Source organism: Salmo salar, chromosome ssa09, assembly GCF_905237065.1.
Source record: "Salmo salar chromosome ssa09, Ssal_v3.1, whole genome shotgun sequence".
Lineage (NCBI taxonomy): Eukaryota > Metazoa > Chordata > Actinopteri > Salmoniformes > Salmonidae > Salmo > Salmo salar.
Genome location: NC_059450.1, coordinates 33,358,805 through 33,378,806, shown reverse-complemented (window position 1 = coordinate 33,378,806; position 20,002 = coordinate 33,358,805). Strand labels below are relative to the sequence as shown.

The following is a 20,002-nucleotide window of genomic DNA, read 5'->3' as shown; positions in this document are numbered from 1 at the left end:
ATGATGCAATTTCAATCGCACTCCACACTGCCCTTTCCCATCCGGACAAAAGGAACACCTACGTGAGAATGCTGTTCATTGACTACAGCTCAGCATTCAACACCAGAGGCCACAAAGCTCATCACTAAACTATGGACCCTGGGACTAAACACAACACTCTGCAACTGGATCCTGGACTTCCTGATGGGCCGCCCCCAGGTGGTAAGGGTAGGCAACAACATCTGCCACGCTGATCCTCAACATAGGGGCCCCCCAGGGGTGCATGCTTAGTCCCCTCCTGTACTCCCTGTTCACCCACGACTGCGTGGCCAAGCACAAATCCAACACCATCATTATGTTTGCTGATGACACAACAGTGGTAGGCCTGATCACTGACAACAATGAGACAGTCTACAGCATTCTCACATAGGTGTTATTTTTGTCCAGGTGGGAAAAGGCAGCGTGGAGTGTGATTGAGATTGTGTCATCTGTGGCTCTGTTGGGGCGGTATGCGAATTGGAGTGGGTCTAGGGTATCCGGGAGGATGCTATTGATGTGAGCCATGACCAGCCTTTCAAAGCACTTCATGGCTACTGACGGTAATCATTTAGGCAGGTTACCTTCGCTTCCTTGGGCACAGGGACTATGGTGGTCTGCTTGAAACATGTTGGTATTACAGAGTCAGCCAGGGAGAGGTTGAAAATGTCAGTGAAGACACTTGCCAGTTGGTCCGCGCATGCTTTGAGTACACATCCTTGTAATCCATCTGGCACCATGGCTTTGTGAATGTTGACCTGTTTAAAAGGTCATGCTCACATCAGCTACAGAGAGCATTATCACACAGTCATCCAGAACAGCTGGTGCTCCATTTAGCTCGTCTGGCAGGCTCGCGTCTGGGTTCCCCTTTTAGTCCGTAACAGTTGTATTCTGCACGTGACAAATAAAATTTGATTTTATCTTAACATGTTTTACTTCCCGCAAGACAATTGTTTGTTGACGTTAAATTGCTAGCTAGTAGGCACCTCTAAAAGGATGAAAGAACAGCACAGCAAACCAAATAAGAAGTTGCTAGACCAGTGCGATTTTAAACAATCGTTGGGAAATGAATACAACCTGAAGTCAGAATCGAGAAATATAACATAGATTCTACTGTTAGCTACTATGAGACAATATGAAAACACAGCAGCTGCTGCTTACAACAGTAACTTCCGGTCAAGGACATGATATCGTTCGTGAAATATCTCCATCTGCTGTGCATGATAGGGACTCCACGGCTCAGAACGTTAACCCAAAACCCCCAAATAAGCATTAAACAACAAAAATAATGATAATTAAACAACCACGGATGAGAAAGTTAATAAAAAAACAATATAAGCAGTAATGAATAAAATAATGCTAAACAAGTGCGGTTTATATTTATATTGGAATAAAAGGGGGGCTAGCGATAAACACTAGAATGAGGTACTGAGACATTACTTCGTGCCTCACCGGAGTTTTTATGCAGTAACACTATATCCACAATTAGACATTTCAGTTATTTTAGACAAATTATTTTTCGGTTTTGAATGTCATACATATCCACACGAACGTATAAAATCTGTAACATTATAGAAATGTTTTTAAAACAATGTCTAATGATTATAGAATATTCTGTAACGTTACCTTTCAAGCCTCATCCACTGCAGTCCCCTTTTCACAACATGTCCTTCGGGAACCTGGGTGGGTGAATGACTTCGTTGCTGTGTTGAAGAAAAGGTGATTGTTCATGCATTTTGTGCACACAGTTTGATATCTAAATGTATGTCGTGTTTTCAAAGGCTTAACTGGATCTGCTGGGCTATATAGTTAGCCTGTGAACCTTACCAAATCAGCTTGGGAGCTTTTAGCTGCATACTGAGTTTGCTTGCCAACACTACAAAAAGCCTTTAACTATGCAGCTGCTATGAATGCATGGGCAGGTGTCATATATAGCTATCTTGGTAATTCAGTACTCCCTATGCTAAAATAGTTATAGTGGACGTACATCATACATAACATGGATAGGGCTGTCATTCAATCAGTTACATCATGTGTGTAACTTTAATCCAACAGAAATCTCGAATTTGACCACCATGGCTGCCCAGGTAACAGAAGCAGACCAGATTAAACAGGTATACCGTGAGGATTCTTCTCATACACAATTTAATCTGAGTGTTAAATGAACACATTCATAAAATATTGTTTCTGTTCACAGTTCAAAGAATTTCTTGGCACCTACAACAAACTCAGAGAACTGCTTCATGGACTGTGTGAAGGATTTTACCACTAGAGAAGTAAAGCCAGAGGAGGTAGGTTGACTTCCTTGATGTTTTCTAGAGTTCCTTCGCAAAACCCATTGAATGAGAAAGTCAGAGTTCACTTCCCTCTGACCTTCTCCAATGGGCTTTGAGAATGAGGCGAGGTGTCAAGGAAATGTAATGGAGATTTTCCCATACTCATGTCTGAGAAGTAAGTAGTTGTGGCCATTCTTCCAAATCCTGTCTCGTAATTGGAGGCTAGGAAGTGGATAATCTCATCCACCAGAAGGTTCTCTTTCTGTAGCAATCAAGCCTGGGGATGAGGTTAGGTATTGGGTAAAATAGGACACAATGTGGTATCATTCCTCCTCAACAAAACGTTATCACTGAATGTTCCTGTATGTTAAAAGTAACATTCTACCAGGTTAGCTTTAGTTGGAGTAGAAGCCTTTGCAGTGGACATCCATATTTGAAGAGGTGTAATATGTGATGTCATAGAACTGTCTTGGTTTCCCCCTCAGTCCACCTGCTCAGAGAGCTGCCTACAGAAGTACCTGAAGATGACCCAGCGCATCTCCATGCGCTTCCAGGAGTACCACATCCAGCAGAACGAAGCCCTGGCACAGAAAGCAGGTTTAATGGGACCACGGTAGAGAACTACCGCCCTTTAAATATGGACATAACACCAGCAGTCCCCCATCCAGTCTGATCACAACACGATCTACACACCACTATGAAGCTGTTATTTGTGAATCAGTGGATGGCTAACCTACATCATCTACTTCTCAGGCTGATGACTGCTTGGACACTTCTAACCAGAGGGCTGTTATGAGCCCTCACAAGGAAAAGCCTGATCATGTATGAGATCATGCTGAGTTTTGATCCAGGCAGAATGTGAATTTTTGTTTATTATAGTGTATGTAAAGTATTCTTTGTCTATGATGTGAATTAATAAGATACTAGCAATAACTTGGGAGTGTTAATTGTCCTTTTCATATAAAAATCCATATTTGTAAGTAAATGTCTAAACACTGACCATCATCCAGCTGTCCCCTCTTGTGCAACATTCATTAAATAGAATTACCTGGGTATACTGGTAAATTTCCATTTGTATAATGTCCTATTTTGTTTGACCGCTAAACTGTACAGAACAAAACTATAAACTCAACGTGTTGGTCCCACAAGCTGAAATGATCCCATACACACAAAGTGGCAGTCCTCCGAGCTAGTTTCATCATAGCGCTTGAAGAAACTATCAAAGTTCTTAATTTTCCTCATTGACAGACCTTCATGTCTTAAAGTAATGGACTGTCATTTCTCTTTGCTTATTTGAGCTGTTCTTCCATATACCACCCCTACCTTGTCAAAACTGATCGGCTCAAACACAAGGAAAGACATTCCACAAATTAACTTAACAAGGCCCGCCTGTTAATCGAAATGCATTCCAGTTAACCACATCATAAAGCTGGTTTAGAGTGCAAAGCTGTCAAGGCAAAGGGTGGCTACTTTGAATCTCATACTATATTTTGATTTAACACTTTTTTGATTACATTATTTCAGTTTTGATGTCTAAACTTATTCTACAATGTAGAAAATAGTGAAAGAAAAACCCTAGAATGACTAGGTGTTAATTTTGTCTGGGGGAAATAACAGTAAGCGTTAGAACAGAGGTGGACGCAGAACGTCCCTCGGAGTGTCCGTCCACGTCAGTCTCTGAAATGACCAGTAATTCACAAGGGATATATTTAAAAACTTTATTAGAAATGAAGAGCTCTGCTTATTTTACATTAAGATACAAAGACTTTGCTCAGGTAATCTTAATACCTTCTTTCCTTCATCCAGGAATCTGTAGGTAAACTTAGGTTTTAAGGAAGTACTGTGTGTTTTAAACAAGTCCATAAAGGCATAAAAAACATCAATGTTCTGAATGCTTCCATGACACTCTTCTGTAGGGTTAGTTTCAGACTAATGCTGAAACCCACTGGGTCAGTATATAGTCTGTGTGTGTGTGTGAATGTTTCTACCAACTTGACATAAAAAAAAGTTTTAATATACCAGTACAAAGATGAGGTTTAAAAAAAATTATATAAGTCATTCTTTACAGTTTGTCAAATGTATTTTTCAAATTCATGGTTTTGGAAGATCTATATACAAAACAATCATAAGAAACCTCTGGGCTTTACATACTTATTCCTTAAGCAACTTTTATTTATTGGTCAGAACTCATGTCGAAATAAGAATAGATGTTTTAAATTATAACAAATACAAGTACCAAGAAACAAAGTGAAGGCCACCAAATTACGGTGTTCCCCAAAAACCATCTAGGGGGAAAAAAAAAACATGTTGAGAAAGTTGAGTGCCCTGTTGAAAATGGGGGAAACATGTACTGCACAGTAGCTACCCAATTGAAACATCACAGTCAAAGTCTGCTTTTAGATGAGCACACAACATTCTTTCAATATCAGAATTTCCCATTGTCCAAACTGTGGAAGGTTCGTGTCTCTATATTGTAAAAAATACTAAAATGTGTCCACTGACAGAATAAATATATTTAACAATGCAAGAAACCTTTTTTACACAAAATTTCAGGGCTAGAAATCTTTCATTAAATAACTTCACTGTTGTGATATATTCTTTTTGAAATTTTCCATACTAAAATAAAAACTCTGCAATTACATATAAAAAGACAATACACTCGCAAAGGAAATTAGTCCACTGAAAACATTCTCCTGTGTTCCACTGTAATAAACCTTTTTCTAATCATTTTTTTATTACTTTTCTTAAAAAGAGACCCAAAAATAGTTTTCATAATTAATCTGTGATAACACACTGCAATAATGGAAGACAACGGCTGCAGTTTTCAGTAAACTACATTCCCTTTCGCAATTGAATTTGTCCCACTTTTCCAAAATAGGGCAATCTGCTGTAACACGTGTACTTTGGCAGTTCTGATGGCGCAAGCGAACATAATTGACCTTTTTGCAAACAATGTCCAAGGTGGTTAAGTGACCATTATTAACATGGTGGTTAAGTGACCATTATTAACATGGGTAGGGACCCTTTACATTGTAGGTTACATACACAATGTATGTCTGGTTCTGCTGATAGACATCATTGATTCATTACTGAATCTAGATTGCTCCTGTTTGGGGAACCAGAGGAGGTTATATCTGTTTCTGACAGAGTATGAAGAAGAAAAGTGCCATGGACTGTTCAAGGATGGAGAGTGAAGGGGTTTGGCTAGGAGTATCTGGGGTTTGTGGTTTCCTTTACATTCAACTCATGTAGAATCCATTTCCTGACAACACTACAGTAGGTGGACCACAATATCTACAAGGCAGGGAAGTGCAAGAAGTGGGAGTGGCCAAGTGGTGGATGGGATGCGGTAGGAGGGATGGGGGGGGTGAAAGGAGACAGAGGGGGGCAGTCGAGTGCTTTTGGCCGCTGGCTCTGGTGTGTCAGTACGTGGGTATGCCTGAAATGGCACCTCTATGCCCTATATAGTGGACTACTTTTGACCAGGGCCTCTGGTCATTTAACACTGGCTTCTGGTCAAAAGATTTGCACTTTAAAGGGAATAGGGTGCCATTTCAGACACAACCGTGTCTCCAGGGAGGCAGCGGGATGGTGGGAAAGGGTAGTCGTCATGGGAACCGTGGGGGAGAAGGCGTGTCATCACCTGCACTCGACAACCACAGTGTTCTGAGTCGGTGAGGCAGAGGAAGGGCTCATCCCAGTGTCTGACGAGCCAGACGATGTTGAAGCTGTGGTGTGGGACACTGGGAGCGAGAGGGAGAGAGCAGGTTAGACAGCCGTATCCATCTTTCATACTCTGCACAATATTGTGGTGAGCAAAGAGACCATGGAAACAAAGCATACCATTACAATAAAGGAGGGGGAAGAGAGCAGGTTAGACCGCTGTAAGCATATAATAATACTTTGTAGTGCATGTCAAAATTTGATTAAGCAATCATTCAAAAACAAAAGCATTTCAATACAAAGCTATTCAAGCAGTTTGCTCTGGAACATGACTGAGGACAAGAGTAACATTGGGTCTGAGTTGGGATGGAACAGGAAAAGCCATCCTACCTTCTCTTTCTTTCTTCTTTAACCTCTTCCGCCTCCTGTCTATGGAGGCCACTTCAGACTTGAGTGACATGTAATACTTCCTTATATCCTGTAGTTTGTCTTGTAAGAAGGAAATCCTCTCAGCACTTGTCATGCTGTCCAGTTCATCTGCTCAGAGAGACACAAAAGTTCTTATTGTAATCGTCTGAGACCATACCATCTGAACAAATACAGTTGAAGTCGGAAGGTTTACATACACCTTAGCCAAATACATTTAAACTAAGTATTACACAATTCCTGACATTTAATCCTAGTAAAAATTGAAAAAGTGAAAGTGTCTTAGGTCAGTTAGGATCACCACTTTGTTTTAAGAATGTGAAATGTCAGAATAATATAAATAATTATTTATTTCAGCTTTGATTTCTTTCATCACATTCCCAGTGGGTCAGAAGTTTACATATACTCAATTCGTTTTTGGTAGCATTGCCTTTAAATTGTTTAACTTGGGTCAAAAGTTTCAGGTAGCCTTCCACAAGCTTCCCACAATAAGTTGGGTGAATTTTGGCCCATTCCTCCTGACAGAGCTGGTGTAACAGTCAGGTTTTTAGGCCTCCTTGCTCGCACACACACACACACACACACACCCCTTTTCAGTTCTGCCCACAAATCCACACATTTTCTATGGGATTGAGGTCAGGGCTTTGTGATGGCCACTCAAATACCTTGACTTTGTTGTCCTTAAGCCATTTTGCCACAACTTTGGAAGTATGCTTGGGGTCATTGTCCATTTGGAAGACCCATTTGCGACCAAGCTTTAACTTCCTGACTGATGTCTTGAGATGTTGCTTCAATATATACACATAATTTTCCTGTCTCATGATGCCATCTATTTTGTGAAGTGGACCAGTCCCTCCTGCAGCAAATCACCCCCACAACATGATGCTGCCACCCCCGTGCTTCATGGTTGGGATGGTGTTCTTCGGCTTGCAAGGCTAACCCTTTTTCCTCCAAACATAACGATGGTCATTATGGCCAAACAGTTCTATTTTTGTTTCATCAGACCAGAGGACATTTCTCCAAAAACTACGATCATTGTCCCCATGTGCAGTTTCAAACCGTAGTCTGGCTTTTTTTATGGCGGTTTTGGAGCAGTGGCTTCTTCCTTGCAGAGCAGCCTTTCAGGTTATGTCGATATCAGTATCGGATATCAGTATTGGCTAAAAATGTCATATCGGTGCATTACTAAATCAAACCATGTGACTTACCTGCTCCATTGTTCTCCATTTTGGATGTTGTGCTTGGCTGTTTCATTTTACTGTGGATATAGATACTTTTGTACCCGTTTCCTCCAGCAACTTCACAGGGTCCTTTGCTGTTGTTCTGGGATTGATTTGCACTTTTCGCATCAAAGTACATTCGTCTCTAGGAGACAGAACGCGTCTCCTTCCTGAGCGGTATGACGGCTGCGTGGTCCCATGGTGTTTATACTTGTGTACTATTGTTTGTACAGATGAACGTGGTACCTTCAGGCATTTGGAAATTGCTCCCAAGGATGAACCAGTTGTGGAGGTCTACAATTTTTTTCTGAGGTCTTGGCTGATTTCTTTTGATTTTTCCATGATGTCAAGAAAAGGGGCACTGAGTTTGAAGGTAGGCCTTGAAATACATCCACAGGTATTCTGATAGGCTATGTCATCATTTTCTGGAATTTTCCAAGCTGTTTAAAGGCACAGTCAACTTAGTGTATGTAAACTTCTGACCCACTGGAATTGTGATACAGTGAATTAATCTGTCTGTAAACAATTGTTGAAAAATTACTTGCGTCATGCAAAGTACATGTCCTAACCAACTTGCCAAAACTATAGTTTGTTAACAAGAAATTTGTGGAGTGGTTGAAAAACGAGTTTTAATGACTCCAACCTAAGTGTATGTAAACTTCAGACTTCAACTGTAGATACTTTGACCATTCAGCTATAAAGCTATGCGTGCTTTCGAAGCCATTTCATTTATCACAGTAAATATAATATTACATTTAAGAATATTCACAGAATGAAAGCTAAAATCCAAACCCCAGGCACGGTTTCCCGGATACAGATTAAGCATAGTTATAAAAACAATGGAAACTCTACATTGAAGGGGATTTTTGTCCAGGACTAGGCTGTCTGTCTGGGAAACCGGATGCTATTGTTATTCTTCAACACCTGAGCTCAGTGTGATAAACAGGGATATAATCATTAATACATAGTTCCTACTGGATAAATTCAGGTAGGTCCCTCCGTGTTTGGTTCTATAGTGAATACACCCCTGATTAGTGATAAGTTCTACTTACTGAGCTGGAAGGTCCACTTGTATGTGCGAGGGGAGGGGAAGGAGGACTGCTTGTGTTTGTGCTTGTCCTTCTCTAACTCCTTACTGTTAGGAGAGACCAACTTCAGGCTTCCTTTAGACATTGAGTGTTTCACTGGAGTCATCTTACAGGAGGGGTCCATAACAGCCAGGTCCTCACTGTCACTGCTGTACTCTGGACACACATTTTAAATAATTTATTTGAACCCATAAATCACCTTACAGTCAAGAATGATTCAACCATTGACATGTTTTTTTTTTTTTTAGGTGAGTCGACGTAGGGCAGGATGGATGCCAAACGACGGCCTGTCATTAATGGAATCAAACTAGGGATGCATGATATATTGGTGAAGATATCAGAATCAGACAACATTAGCCAAAAGTGTTAACATCGGCTCGATGTCTAGTTTAACGCCGATGTGCAAAACCGATGTCAAAGCTGACGTGCATACCTATATAACGTAGGTACATAAAGTAATGACATCACGTAAAATTTTGCTCTACACATGCAACACAGCATTCCTAACCTAGCCCACAACGTCTGCTGTGTAGATCGAGCAGTCAACAAGTCGAACAGTCATTTGAAAGAGTAATACAATTTCAGCGAGACAACTCAAAGGCGAAATCCATTAACGTCAAGATAATGGGATTCATTGCCCTTCTCAAATCAACCATTCTGTCGTGGGTGATGTTCGCTTTCGCGACTTTTCGAGCACCGGTACACACTAGCGTTACCAAGTGCGCTATTTTTCAGATGTTGCCCTACCGGAGTTACACAGTAGTAGCATCACTGCTATTAGCTTCACGACTGACGTTTGGACCAGCGATATCAGCCCCATGAGCATGCCGAGTCTGACAGCACAGTGGGACGCCGAGGATTTCGTACTGAGAAAAGTCTTATTTCATGCTCATGAATGTGCTGGTTGTCATACCACTGCTGCCATTTCAATGGCATTTGAGAACATGTTTGATACTTGGAAACATTAACACATTCCTAGCTCCATTCGAACTGACTGGAGAAATAAGCTCATGAACTTCGTCTGCAGAAGACGTGATAACCTCTGTCATGGCATTGAAACACCTGCTCAACAGAACTGGCAACACAGGCTGTGAACAAGCGATTCGGTGGCATTCTCTCTTTACTGTGTCACCACCATGCTCGATGCTATGTACAAGGACCGCTACTTCGATGCAGACAAGAAACAGGGTTTACGTGAAATGTTACATACACAGCTGGACAAGATGGTAACGGACACAGTGACAGTGTGGTGTGTGTGTGTGTGTAACCTTTATTTAACTAGGCAAGTCAGTTAACCTGTTAGGGCTAGGGGGCAGTATTTGCACGGCTGGATAAAAAAAATTTACCCGATTTAATCTGGTTACTAATCCTACCCAGTAACTAGAATATGCATATACTTACTATATATGGATAGAAAACACCCTAAAGTTTCTAAAACTGTTTGAATGGTGTCTGTGAGTATAACAGAACTCATTTGGCAGGCAAAACCCTGAGACATTTTCTGACAGGAAGTGGATACCTGATGTGTTGTATTACCTTTAAACCTATCCCATTGAAAAACACAGGGGCTGAGGAATATTTTGGCACTTCCTATTGCTTCCACTAGATGTCACCAGCCTTTACAAAGTGTTTTGAATCTTCTGGAGGGAGATCTGACCGAACAAGAGCCATGGAACGATGATGGCCCATTAGACACCTGGCGCGCGAGTTCATGTTGGGTACCCTCGTTCCAATACATTATAAAAGAGTATGCATTCGTCCACCTTGAATATTATTCATGTTCTGGTTAAAAAAGGCACTAATGATTTATGCTATACAACGTTTGACATGTTTGAACGAACGTAAATATATTTTTCCCCCTCGTTCATGACGAGAAGTCCGGCTGGCTTAGATCATGTGCTAACAAGACGGAGATTTTTGGACATAAATGATGAGCTTTTTTGAACAAAACTACATTCGTTATGGACCTGTGATACCTGGAAGTGACATCTGATGAAGAGAATCAAAGGTAATGGATTATTTACATAGTATTTTCGATTTTAGATCTCCCCAACATGACGTCTAGTCTGTATCGCAACGCGTATTTTTCTGGGCGCAGTGCTCAGATTATTGCAAAGTGTGATTTCCCAGTAAGGTTATTTTTAAATCTGGCAAGTTGATTGCGTTCAAGAGATGTAAATCTATAATTCTTTAAATGACAATATAATATTTTACCAATGTTTTCTAATTTTGAATTATTTAATTTGTGGTGTTGACTTGACTGCCGGTTATTGGAGGGAAACGATTTCCTCAACATCAATGCCATAGTAAAACGCTGTTTTTGGATATAAATATGAACTTGATAGAACTAAAAATGCATGCATTGTCTAACATAATGTCCTAGGAGTGTCATCTGATGGAGATTGTAAAAGGTTAGTGCATCATTTTAGCTGGTTTTATGGTTTTGGTGACCCTGTCTTTGAATTGACAAAACATTACACACAACTCTTGTAAATGTACTGTCCTAACATACTCTAAATTTATGCTTTCGCCGTAAAACCTTTTTGAAATCGTAAAACGTGGTTAGATTAAGGAGATGTTTATCTTTCAAAGGGTGTAAAATAGTTCTATGTTTGAAAAATTTGAATTTTGACATTTATTTGGATTCAAATTTGCCGCTCTTGAAATGCACCTGCTGTTGATGGAGTGCACCACGGGGGGGACGCTAGCGTCCCACCTAGCCCATAGAGGTTAAGAACAAATTCTTATTTACGATGGCCTACACCAGCCAAACCCAGACGACGCTGGGCCAATTGTGCGCCGCCCTATGGGACTCCCAATCACGACTAGATGTGATACAGCCTGGATTCGAACCAAGCACTGTAGTGACGCCTCTTGCACTGAGATGCAGTGCCTTAGACCGCTGCGTCCATGTGTGCGTGTTAACTATTTAACTGTACTTAGAATGCTTACATTTTAAATATCGGTTATCGGTATAATTTTCTTTGGCAAGGAAAATATCGGATATCAGTATTGGCTAAAAATGTCATATCGGTGCGTTACTAAATCAAACCATGTGACTTACCTGCTCCATTCTTCTCCATTTTGGATGTTGTGCTTGGCCGTTTCTGGTTGCGCTTCTGCTTCTTTGCAGAACAACTCATATTGCAGTCCATCAACCTTTTCTGACCTAATGATAAAAGGGAGAAAATGTAATATATTCATTTCAGAGGACAGAGATGTTTCCCCATGAGTGTACAACTAAAACCTTATTTGCAATGAGTAAAATATGTATAAAAACTAACGTGTGAGGAACTGTTCGCAATAAACACATTTTTACATTTACACTACCGTTCAAAAGTTTAGGGTCACTTAGAAATGTCCTTGTTTTTGAAAAGCACATGTTTGTCCATTAAAATAACATGAAATTGATCGGACATTGTTAATGTTGTTAATGACTATTGTAGCTGGAAAAGGTAGATTTTTTATGGAATATCTACATAAGCATACAGAGGCCCATTATCAGCAACCATCATTCCTGTGTTCCAATGGCACATTGTGTTAGCTAATCCAAGTTTATCATTTTAAAAGGCTAATTGAAAAGAAAACTCTTTTGCAATTATGTTAGCACAGCTGAAAACTGTTGTTCTGATTAACCTGTCTGGGATAGGGGGCAGTATTTTCACGGCCGGATAAAAAAAAACATTCCCGATTTAAACTGGTTACTACTCTTGCCCAGAAACGAGAATATGCATATTATTAGTAGATTTGGATAGAAAACACTCTAAAGTTTCTAAATCTGTTTGAACGGTGTCTGTGAGTATAACATAACTCATATGGCAGGCAAAAACCTGAGAAAATTACAAGCAGGAAGTGGCCTGTCTGACCATTTGTAGTCCTTCTGTTGCATCTCTATCGAAATTACAGTATCTGTGCTGTTACGTGACACTTTCTAAGGCTTCCATTGGCTCTCTAAAGCCTTCAGAAAGCGGAATGACACGTCTCCTGTCTCTGGGCAGATAACAGCAGCAGAGTTTGTCAGTGGACTGCCTGGTGACAGAGACTGGAGATGAGCGTTCACGAGACCTCGCCATTTTTTTCTTTCACTCTTTGAATGAATACAACGTTGTCCGGTTGGAATATTATCGCTATTTTACGAGAAAAATTGCATAAAAATGGATTTTAAACAGCGTTTGACATGCTTTTAAGTACGGTAAAGGAACATTTAGAATTTTTTTGTCACGAAACGCGCTCGCGCGTTACCCTTTGGATAGTGACCTGAACACACAAACAAAACGGAGGTATTTGGATATAACTATGGATTATTTGGAAACAAAACAACATTTGTTGTTGAAGTAGAAGTCCTGGGAGTGCATTCTGACGAAGAACAGCAAAGGTAATCCAATTTTTCTTATAGTAATTCTGAGTTTAGGTTGCCCCAAACTTGGCGGGTGTCAAATTAGCTAGCCGTGATGGCTGAGCTATGTACTCAGAATATTGCAAAATGTGCTTTCGCCGAAAAGCTATTTTAAAATCTGACATAGCGATTGCATAAAGGAGTTCTGTATCTATAATTCTTAAAATAATTGTTATGTATTTTGTCAACGTTTATCATGGAGTAAGTTAGTAAATTCAACGGAAGTTTTCGGTGGGTATGCTAGTTCTGAACATCACATGCTAATGTAAAAAGCTGTTTTTTGATATAAATATGAACTTGATTGAACAGAACATGCATGTATTGTATAACATAATGTCCTAGGAGTGTCATCTGATGAAGATCAAAAGGTTAGTGCTGAATTTAGCTGTGGTTTGGGTTTTTGTGACATATATGCTTGCTTTGAAAATGGCTGTGTGATTATTTTTGGCTGGGTACTCTCCTGACATAATATAATGTTTTGCTTTCGCTGTAAAGCCTTTTTGAAATCGGACAATGTGGTTGGATTAACGAGAGTCTTATCTTTCAAATGGTGTAAAATAGTCATATGTTTGAGAAATTGAAGTTATAGCATTTTTGAGGTATTTGTATTTCGCGCCATGCGATTCCACTGGCTGTTGAATAGAGTGGGACGCTAACATCCCACCTAGCCCAGAGAGGTTAAAGATGCAATAAAACTGGCCTTCTTTAGACTACTTGAGTATCTGGAGCATCAGCATTTGTAGGTTTGATTACAGGCCCAAAATGTCCAGAAACAAATAACTTTCTTCTGAAACTCATCAGTCTATTCTTGTTCTGAGAAATGAAGGCTATTCCATGCGAGATCTGATACAAGGCTGTGTACTACTCCCTTCACAGAATAGTGCAAACTGGCACTACCAGAGAAACAGACGCCTCACAAGTCCTCAACTGGCAGCTACATTAAATAGTACAGGCAAAACACCAGTTTCAACGTCAACAGTGAAGAGGTGATTCCGGGATACTGGCCTTCTAGGCAGAGTTGCAAAGAAAAAGCCATATCTCAAACTGACCAATAAAAAGAAAAGATTAAGTTGGGCAAAAGAACAGACACTGGACAGAGGAACTCTGCCTAGAAGGCCAGCATCCCGGAATCACCTCTTCACTGTTGACTTTGAGAATGGTGTTTTGCGGGTACTACTTAATGAAGCCGCCAGTTGAGGACTAGTGAGGCGTCTGTTTCTCATACTACACATTCTAATGTACTTGTCCTCTTGCTCAGTTGTGCACCGGGGCCTGCCACTCCTCTTTCTATTCTGGTTAGAGCCAGTTTACGCTGTTCTGTAAATTGAGTAGTACACAGGGTTGTACGAGATCTTCAGTTTCTTGGCAATTTCTCGCATGGAATAACTTTCATTTCTCAGAACAAGAATAGACTAACGAGTTTCAGAAGAAAGTTTTGTTTCTGGCCATTTTGAGCCTGTCAAACCCACGCTGATGCTCCAGATACTCAAGTAGTCTAAAGGCCAGTTTTATTGCTTCTTTAATCAGAACAACAGTTTTCAGCTGTGCTAACAATTGCAAAATAGTTTTCTAATGATCAATTTACCTTTTAAAATTATAAACTTGGATTAGCTAACACAACGTGCCATTGGAACACAGGAGTGACGTTTGCTGATAATGGGCCTCCATAGATATTCCATAAAAAAATCTGCCATTTCCAGCTACAATAGTCATTTACAACATTAACGATGTCTACACTGTATTTCTGATCAATTCGATGTCATTTTAAAAAGGACAAAAAAATGTGCTTTTCTTTCAAAACAAGGACATTTCTAAGTGACCCCTTACCTTTGAACGGTAGTATACATTTGAGTCATTTAGCAGACGTTCTTATCCAGAGCAACTTATAGGACCAGTTAGGGTTAAATGCCTTGCTCAAGGGCACAGAGATTTTGCCTAGTTGGCTTAGGAATTCGAACCAGCGACCTTTCGGTTACTGGCCCAACGCTCTAACCGCAAGGCTAAATGGATATAGCCTATTCTATGCCAGTCTGTATGTGACCCACCTCTGTCCTTGGTGTCCCTCTCCTGTAGTGACACGCTCGAGTTGCTAGAGCTGGTGTTGGCTTCAAAGCAGTTGGAGTTGGCCGACTCATTATCACCGAGCCCCTCCTGAGACTCCCCAGCTACGCTGTCAACCTCGATGGTGACGTCGCTCTCACTCTTGGTGCTTATAGACTCATCAGGGCTAGGGGCCGAGGTGGGGGAAAAGACTTGTGGAGGAGCAGTGCCACCGGAGGACGGAGGAGGGTTGTTGTGGGTCTGGGGGTGGTGGGAGGAGGCATTGGATGGAGGGGGAGCATGGACTTTCCCTTGGCTCATCATCATTAGGAGGTCTTCTGCTGAGGTCTTGTCCTTCTCATCCAGGTCGTCCAAATCCACCTCATGGCAGACCAGCGCCTCAGGCCCTATCTGGGGCATCAGCTCCTCCTCTGCCCCATAGTCTGGCTGCTCCGACCTGGGCTGACCTCCTGCGACACCCCCCTCTCCTGGACCTCGACACCGCACCTCCGGAGTGAGGGCAGGCATCTCTGTTTTAACCTCCGGCTCCGTTTTACCCTTCGCTTGCGTCAGACACTCTTCTTCTTTCAGTCCCCCCGACTCCAGCCTCCGCTCTGGAATCGTGTGCCTCCCGCCCGGCGAGTCGTGGGGCCTCCCGCCCGGCGAGTCGTGGGGCCTCCCGCCCGGCGAGTCGTGGGGCCTCCCGCCCGGCGAGTCGTGGGGCCTCCCGCCCGGCGAGTCGTGGGGCCTCCCGCCCGGCGAGTCGTGGGGCCTCCCGCCCGGCGAGTCGTGGGGCCTCCCGCCCGGCGAGTCGTGGGGCCTCCCGCCCGGCGAGTCGTGGGGCCTCCCGCCCGGCGAGTCGTGGGGCCTCCCGCCCGGCGATGCCATTCTGACAGTATCCTCCCTCCAGTCTAGACGCACCTTCTTGTCCGGCGTCCTGTGGTCGGTGGCTTTACGCTTGGCCACGCCTCGCTCCTCCCTGCAGATCTCCTCTTCCGGGGCAGAGTCTGTGTCGGAGTCCATGATGGGGAGGTCGGGCATGCTGGGGAGGTGCTCAGCAGGGAGACAGTGAAGGACCACCATGGGCTCATCCTGCCTCTTCAGGGGGCATGGGCTGGGGAACGACTCCTTCTCAGTGTGGTTGGGAGTGGTGGTGGATATCTCAGAGCCAGTGTTGTTGGTGTTCCTCTCTGGGTCTCTAACGTTACTTCTACGTGATGCTTTAGGCCTGGGGGATTTCAGGTTAGGGGGGTCCTCCTCCTTGGGTCTGTCAGGTTCAGGGGTCATGGGAGGCATCTGGGGCTGCTCCTCAGCCTCATCTTTCTCAGGCTCCCTCTCAGGGAGTTTTGTCCTCCTGCTGCTGCTCCTTCTCCTTAGGGCTGCTGGGGGGCTGGAGCTGTGCTGCTGCCTGGGCTGCTGCGGCGGCCACTGCCTCTGCTCTTCCTCTCTCCACCCTCAGGTCCTCCTCCTCTTCCTGTTTACGGGCCGTGGCGGGGTCGGTTCTCTCCGCCCATGCAGGCTTCTTCTCCGGCGAATCCTCTGACTCACTGTCCTCAGACGAATTCCCTGACTCATCTAAAAGAAGTAGAAGGGGCACATAAAGCGTTAGCTTCCATCCATCAAAAGTCCAGGCTTGAATCCATAAAATAACCATTACTTCCAAACACCAAGGCGCAGTTTCCCCAGACACAGATTAAGTGTAGTCCTGGACTGAAAATCAAGCCCAATGCAGAATATCCACTGAAAGAGCTACTTTAGTCCAGGACTAGGTTTAACTTCTTTGGGATAGGGGGCAGTATTTTCACGGCCGGATAAAAAACGTACCCGATTTAATCTGGTTACTACTCCTGCCCAGAAACTAGAATATGCATATAATTAGTAGATTTGGATAGAAAACACTCCAAAGTTTCTAAAACTGTTTGAATGGTGTCTGTGAGTATAACAGAGCTCATATGGCAGGCCAAAACCTGAGAAGATTCCATACAGGAAGTGCCCTGTCTGACAATTTGTTGTCCTTCTGTTGCAGCTCTATCGACATTACAGCATCTGTGCTGTAACGTGACATTTTCTAAGGCTTCCATTGGCTCTCTAAAGCCGCCAGAAAGTGGAATGGGGTGTCTGCTGTCTCTGGGCAAAGAACAGCAGCAGAATTTGTAAGTGGTCAGCCTGGGGACAGTGAGACTGAGATGCGCATTCACGAGACTACTCCATTTTTTTCTTTCAGCCTTTGAATGAATACAACGTTGCCCGGTTGGAATATTATTGCTATTTTACGAGAAAAATAGCATAAAAATTTAGTTTAAACAGCATTTGACATGCTTCTAAGTACGGTAATGGAATATTTTGAAATGTTATGTCACGAAATGCGATCGCGCGTCACCCTTCGGATAGTGACCTGAACGCACGAAAAAAAAACTGAGCTATTTGAATATAACTATGGATTATTTGGAACCAAAACAACATTTGTTGTTGAAGTAGAAGTCCTGGGAGTGCATTCTGACGAAGAACAGCAGAGGTAATCCAATTTTTCTAATAGTAATTTTGAGTTTAGTGAGCCCCAAACTTGGTGGGTGTCAAAATAGCTAGCCGTGATGGCCGAGCTATGTACTCAGAATATTGCAAAATGTGCTTTCGCCGAAAAGCTATTTTAAAATCTGACACCGCGATTGCATAAAGGAGTTCTGTATCTATAATTCTTAAAATAATTGTTATGTATTTTGTCAACGTTTATCATGAGTAATTTAGTAAATTCACCGGAAGTTTGCGGTGGGTATGCTAGTTCTAAACATCATATGCTAATGTAAAAAGCTGGTTTTTGATATAAATATGAACTTGATTGAACAAAACATGCATGTATTGTATAACATAATGTCCTAGGAGTGTCATCTGATGAAGATCAAAGGTTAGTGCTGCATTTAGCTGTGGTTTGGGTTTATGTGACATATATGCTTGCTTTGAAAATGGCTGTGTGATTATTTGTGTCTATGTACTCCCCTAACATAATCTAATGTTTTGCTTTCGCTGTAAAGCCTTTTTGAAATCGGACAATGTGGTTAGATTAACGAGAGTCTCATCTTTAAAATGGTGTAAAATATTTGATTGTTTGAGAAAATTGAATTGTTTTTTTTAGTTGGTTTTGTATTTCGCGCCGTGCGATGCCATTGGCTGTTGGCTAGGGGTTCCGCAGGCGGAACGGGATTCCGCTAGCGGAACGTCTGTCCTCAACAGGTTAATCTGTGTCTGGTAAAACCCACCTCACTTGGCAAGAAACACCCTCTAATCGTCCTTAAATGTTGACTATCATAGTTCTCATAATTAAAGTAGTGACTACACTATACTGCCTCTGCATTTAGAGGTATGTACCTACCATTGGAGTTGGCATCCCTGTCCGAGTCATACATCCCAGAGGATCTTCTTGTGCGTTGGCGAGGGGTACCTGTTCAGAGACAAATTTTATGAATAAAGTTGTCATGACAGACGACCATATTTGTTCTACGTTTTGGTCTGAACATTCTGTAACATTGCACCCTGCTGAACGAGCCCCATAGGTTCACTCTCTCCATAGGATTGATAATAGGTGCAGATTAAGGTGAGGAGAAAAGAAAGCCAAGGTTCACTATCGGGATGCACCCGTGGAGTCACGTTACATGCTGGTTTAGGTACAGGTCTCGTGTCTCTTACCCTCTCCATTGGGCAGGGGTGAGGTGTCAGATTTGCTCTTGCTGCTGGAGCGCCCCTCACGGCTGGGGGTCTTGGAGACACTGCGGTTGGCACTGGGGGGAGTGGTTCTGAGAAGAGGGCGACCTCTCAACCCACCCAGCTTCCCCTGCTTGTCCTTCTCTCCATCCTCTTTGTTCATGACTTTCTTTTTCTGTTTATTTTTTGTTCCGCCCTTGTCGACAGGCCAGATGATCCGGTCTGCTTTGACCCACTCATCATACCTAGAGAGGGGAAATTAAACCATAAACATTATAGCTAGACTCACTCATAGCTATAGAGGGGAAATTAACCCATAAACATTATAGCTAGATTTAAAAGATTTAAGCGTCCCAAAAAAACGCTTAAGCAGCCCGTCCAAGGGTTGCTATGGCAGAAGAATCCTTGCACGACATTGAATGTCAAAGTAATTTCAAAAACAGAAATATAGAGAAAGGTGGAAAACTAATACCGAAAATACTGCCATGATCAAGACAATGAATCATAAAAACAAATCCCCATCATTTCTTTCAGGTGGGTGAAAACGGAAATGTGTGTCCATGGGTTACCTGACATTCCAGCCGTAGTAGTGTACCAGGTAGAGGACATCTCCGGCATCATCGTTCTCAGTTTTCTTGATGTTGGCCTCGTATATCTTCTGGGTCTTCCCTCGGCCGTACTTTACCTTCACCTTAGTCCCTGTCACAGAGTCCTCATCCTCAGCCCTGTAGAGAAAGACAGCTCAAAACAGGGCCAAAGGAAAAACCTATGCGCAGAAAAGCTTTGCCTGACGACTCATGATCCTGAATTTAGTTCTGTTGCTCTATCGACGATCACTGTCTGTTCATTGTCTGAAACTGACATCCTAGAATTAGTTTGTGTGACGTCAAAATGAGTGACGAACACAACAAATTCAACAGTGATTAACCAGAGTATCAACGTTGATGACATCATTTTGTAGGCCGGCTCTGGCCAAACCGATCAGTTTCTAGGACCAATCAAAACGGTCAGAATGTGTTCGCATTCCAGAAGACGTCAGGGAGAAGAATCCAGGGCCTTGTTCAGTTGACAAACACTTGAATGTTGCATATAGAAATGCCATGAAGAGAGCCAATGTGATTCCTTATTCTACATGTCGGAGGCATGTTTGATCTAAAATGTTCCGTCCTGCTGAACACTCCC

General features: G+C 42.4%; 2 protein-coding genes across 2 annotated transcripts in view; one reads left to right on the top strand and one right to left on the bottom strand.

Moving 5' to 3' along the window:
- Nucleotides 1–1,577: 1,577 nt before the first annotated feature.
- LOC106611241 (mitochondrial import inner membrane translocase subunit Tim9-like) lies at nucleotides 1,578–3,360 on the top strand. The gene is given in 5 exon segments (XM_045723602.1): nucleotides 1,578–1,734; nucleotides 2,071–2,129; nucleotides 2,213–2,244; nucleotides 2,246–2,306; nucleotides 2,777–3,360. Coding segments are annotated over 4 exon segments (264 nt in total). The 5' UTR covers nucleotides 1,578–1,734; nucleotides 2,071–2,090; the 3' UTR covers nucleotides 2,909–3,360.
- A 635-nt stretch (nucleotides 3,361–3,995) lies between these two features.
- LOC106611238 (AT-rich interactive domain-containing protein 4A) overlaps nucleotides 3,996–20,002 on the bottom strand; it is a 61,391-nt gene continuing 45,384 nt past the window's right edge. The window contains 9 exon segments of the mRNA XM_014211236.2: nucleotides 3,996–6,034; nucleotides 6,345–6,491; nucleotides 8,653–8,844; nucleotides 11,753–11,857; nucleotides 15,130–16,467; nucleotides 16,469–16,699; nucleotides 18,492–18,560; nucleotides 18,806–19,065; nucleotides 19,390–19,545. Coding sequence (XP_014066711.2) covers nucleotides 5,931–6,034; nucleotides 6,345–6,491; nucleotides 8,653–8,844; nucleotides 11,753–11,857; nucleotides 15,130–16,467; nucleotides 16,469–16,699; nucleotides 18,492–18,560; nucleotides 18,806–19,065; nucleotides 19,390–19,545 — 2,602 coding nt within the window. The 3' untranslated portion in view covers nucleotides 3,996–5,930.